The 1,495-nt window shown below is 48.9% G+C and overlaps 2 protein-coding genes across 2 annotated transcripts in view; one reads left to right on the top strand and one right to left on the bottom strand.

The window, feature by feature from the left end:
• Positions 1–133, bottom strand: part of EMH_0013110 (uncharacterized protein) — a gene marked incomplete at both ends in the record, with an annotated part of 687 nt that extends 554 nt beyond the window's left edge. Inside the window, one exon of the mRNA XM_013499742.1 lies at positions 3–133. Coding sequence (XP_013355196.1) covers positions 3–133 — 131 coding nt within the window. The remainder of the gene's footprint in view (positions 1–2) is intronic.
• A 902-nt stretch (positions 134–1,035) lies between these two features.
• EMH_0013100 (CRAL/TRIO domain-containing protein, putative) overlaps positions 1,036–1,495 on the top strand; it is a gene marked incomplete at both ends in the record, with an annotated part of 600 nt that continues 140 nt past the window's right edge. The window contains one exon of the mRNA XM_013499741.1: positions 1,036–1,495. Within this exon, the coding sequence (XP_013355195.1) occupies positions 1,036–1,495 (460 nt within the window).

Here is a 1,495-nt window from a genome sequence, read left to right as displayed (position 1 = left end):
CATACTGCTGCAGAAAGCTGCGGCCTGCAGCTTCGATGCGGCGGGTGCGGGTGCAGAGGCTGAGGAGGACAAGAGGCTGCAGTGTATCGCCAGCTGCAGCGTCAGCATCACAAAGCATCAGAAGCTCCTTCATTTTAACAAAAATGCAGAGAAAGTTCAGATGCCTGCTACATGGGGCGCCGCACTCGAGGTGTACAGACACTCCATGAAGGGCTCCCAGCAGGAGCAACGAGCTCTTTCAGCCCCCAGAGCATAAAGTTTCTATTGTTACGTTTGGGAGAAGAGAAGAAAAAACAGCCACAGCACGTGTAGCATTTCGAGTGTATATACACCGCATGCGGGTGAAGTCCCAGGGGTGGGGCCGCGTATGGGTGGTTTTATAAACTATAGGAGAATAGATATCCTGTAAATTATAATAAAATGTTTTATTCTTTTTATTAACTCAAAATTAAAAGAGTCATTCAAACAAAAACCTCAGCTTTCCCTCTTTATGTTCAGGTTTCTGCACGCCGCAGGACCCCGCGGCGCAGAGCCACTGTACAGCTTCCGGTCAGGCGAGTTGACGCATTGCGACTGCTGCTGAAAACAATTACTTTATGCATTTTCTTTTGATTAAAAACATTTATTTTACCTTTTTAATGTTCTGAAACACCGGAAACCTCTTCTGCAGGCGGGTCTCGCGCCTTGTTTTTTTCGCGTTCTTCCCCCGCCGTTCTGTTGACCTGCGACGGAAAGCTGTAAGTTTCTTCTTTATTGTCGCTTCTTCGTTCAGCTTTCTTTTTCTTAGTTGAAAGTTTTCGTCATTTTTCAACTTTTCATCAGTTTATATTGCGAACTGCGCTGTATGCGGCTTCATCAGCACGTTGTCACTGTATCCTGAACTCGGCTGCGACTCACGCTCTGGGGGAGTTTAGGGTTTATAATTGAGGGTTTAGNGTCACTGTATCCTGAACTCGGCTGCGACTCACGCTCTGGGGGAGTTTAGGGTTTATAATTGAGGGTTTAGGGTTTAGGGTTTAGGGTTTATGCTCTGCAATGGCGCTTGTTGAGGGTGAGACGCTGCCTGCGTCTCACGAGGCCCCCTCTGGCTCTGCCTCTGCATCTGACGCCCGCAATTCATCTTCTTCTTCTGCAGCTGCTGCAGCTGCTGCAGCTGCTGCAGCTGCAGCAGCGTCGTGTACAGCAACGGGGCCCCCACCTGCTCTGGGTGTATATCCTTCTATTGATGCTGTTGAGGGTTTGAGCCTGAGTGAAGAAGAACTACAGAAGGTACGTACACTGCGTGCTGCTATCGATTCGTTACCTATAGTAGATGAGTTACAGGAGGAGGCCCCTGCAGCAAAGGAGAAGAGTTGGTTATCTGGTCTTTTCAGAAGCAGCAGCAGCAGCATCAGCAGCAGCAGCAGCAGCAGCAGCAGCAGCAGCAGTGGGTCAAAGAAAGAAGTAAAAGAGCTTACATGGGAGGAGGTGTTGTGGCTATCTAATGACCTTATTC

Source organism: Eimeria mitis, genomic scaffold (assembly GCF_000499745.2).
Source record: "Eimeria mitis Houghton genomic scaffold, Emh_scaff462, whole genome shotgun sequence".
NCBI classification, from domain to species: domain Eukaryota; phylum Apicomplexa; class Conoidasida; order Eucoccidiorida; family Eimeriidae; genus Eimeria; species Eimeria mitis.
This window is presented reverse-complemented; position numbering and strand designations above follow the sequence as displayed.